Source organism: Lathyrus oleraceus, chromosome 5 (genome assembly GCF_024323335.1).
Source record: "Lathyrus oleraceus cultivar Zhongwan6 chromosome 5, CAAS_Psat_ZW6_1.0, whole genome shotgun sequence".
NCBI lineage: Eukaryota > Viridiplantae > Streptophyta > Magnoliopsida > Fabales > Fabaceae > Lathyrus > Lathyrus oleraceus.
Genome location: NC_066583.1, coordinates 278,324,849 through 278,326,569, shown reverse-complemented (window position 1 = coordinate 278,326,569; position 1,721 = coordinate 278,324,849). Strand labels below are relative to the sequence as shown.

General features: G+C 36.8%; 1 protein-coding gene across 1 annotated transcript; it reads left to right on the top strand.

The window, feature by feature from the left end:
• Positions 1-488: 488 nt before the first annotated feature.
• Positions 489-1,194, top strand: LOC127080192 (uncharacterized). The gene is made up of 2 exons (XM_051020523.1): positions 489-591; positions 704-1,194. Exons 1-2 carry the CDS (start codon positions 489-491, stop codon positions 1,192-1,194), a joined length of 594 nt encoding a protein of 197 aa, XP_050876480.1.
• Positions 1,195-1,721: the final 527 nt, after the last annotated feature.

Below are 1,721 nucleotides of genomic sequence, written 5' to 3'. Positions count from 1 at the left end.
AATATTTTTAGGGTTATGGCGTGTACTGAAGCACATAAGGTGCAATTTGATACGCATATGATGGAAGAGGAAGTTGATGATTGGTGGGACAATACGCGTTAGAGACTAGAGGCTGCAAGCGATGAGATCATTTGGGTTGTATTCAAAGGAGAATTTCTGGAGCAATAATTTCTATAAGATGTGTGTGGGAAGAAATAGACTGAGTTTCTGGAGCTGAAACAAGGGAACTCTATTGTTGTTGAGTATGTTGCCAGGTTTGAGGAACTTGTGAAATTCTATCCACATTATAATGGTGCAGATGTAGAGGCTTCTAAATGCATTAAGTTAGAGAAAGGGTTGCGTCCTGAGATCAAGTAGGGCATTGGTTATCAACAGATTTGCCGGTTTTCGGAACTTGTGAACAAATGCAGGATTTATAATGAGGACAGCAGAGCTCGGTTTACTCATTTAAAAAAAATTGAGTAAGAAGAGGGGAAAGCGGTTGAACCATGGAAGCTGGTCACATCAACACCAACATCAAAAGCCAAAGAAATATCAATCTGAAGGGAAAGTGTTTGCACTGGCAGGATCTTAGACTACCAATTCTGACAGGTTGATTTGAGGTACATGTTACATTCATGACATTCCTATAATTACCATTACTAACACGGGTGCGACAAACTTATTTATTTATGTTGACTGTTGAAAATATTGGGTCTTGTAGTGTCTACTATGAGTAGTGGACTAATTATCGATACTCCAACTAATGGGTTAATGACTACTTCTTTAATCTTCTTGAATTGTCCTCTGTCAATCTATGGTAGAGACTTTGGTGTGGATTTAATTTGTCTGCCACTAAGTGATATTTATGTCATTTTGGGGATGAGCTGGTTGGAATTTAACCATGTTCATATCAATTGCTACAACAAGTTAGTACGATTTCTTTCTCCTAAAGAAGAAGAAGAAGTTTGTTTCATATCTGCTAGTCAATTGGAAGAGTTGTTGAAAGATGAAGCTAAAGTGCTTGCAATGTATGCTTCCTTATCCGTTGAGAGTCAAATATTAGTTGAAGGGCTACCAGTGATATGTGAATTTCCAAAGGTGTTTCCAGATGATATTTCAAATTTACCGCTAGAGAGAGAGATTGAGTTTGCTACTGATCTTGTTTCTGGTACTAGACCTGTTTCTTTGGCAGCATACAAAATGTCAACATAAGAGTTAGGAGAATTAAAGAATTAGTTGGGAGGCTAACTTGAGAAGAAATTTATTATACCAAGTGTGTCAACTTGGGGAGCTTCAGTGTTGTTGGTAAAGAAGAAGGATTGTAGTATGCAAATTTATGTTGATTATCAACATTTAAATAAAGTGACGATTAAGAACAAGTATCCATTTATGAGAATCGAGGATGGACCGACTGGTAGGAGCTTGTGTGTTTAGAAAAATTGATTTGAGGTTAGGTTACCATCAGATTCGAGTTAAGGATGAAGATATCCAGAAGATGGTGTTTACTCGATACAGCCATTACGAATATTCAATGATGCCTTTCAGAGTATCGAATGCACCTGGTGTGTTTATGGAGTATATGAATCCCATTTTCATCCTTATCTTGATCGCTTTGTCGTAGTCTTTATCGATGGTATTCTGATTTATTCTAAATCAGATGAAGAACATGCAGAGCATTTGAGGATTGTATTACATGTGTTAAAAGATAATATGTTGTTTGTGAAGTTATCAAATTGTGA

Excerpts from the sequence above, each read along its gene's own strand:
- LOC127080192 (XM_051020523.1), top strand. The coding sequence starts at position 489 with ATGGAAGCTGGTCACATCAACACCAACATCAAAAGCCAAAGAAATATC. Across the intron at positions 592-703 it reads TAGACTACCAATTCTGACAG|TGTCTACTATGAGTAGTGGA; the intron begins GTTGATTTGAGG and ends TGGGTCTTGTAG.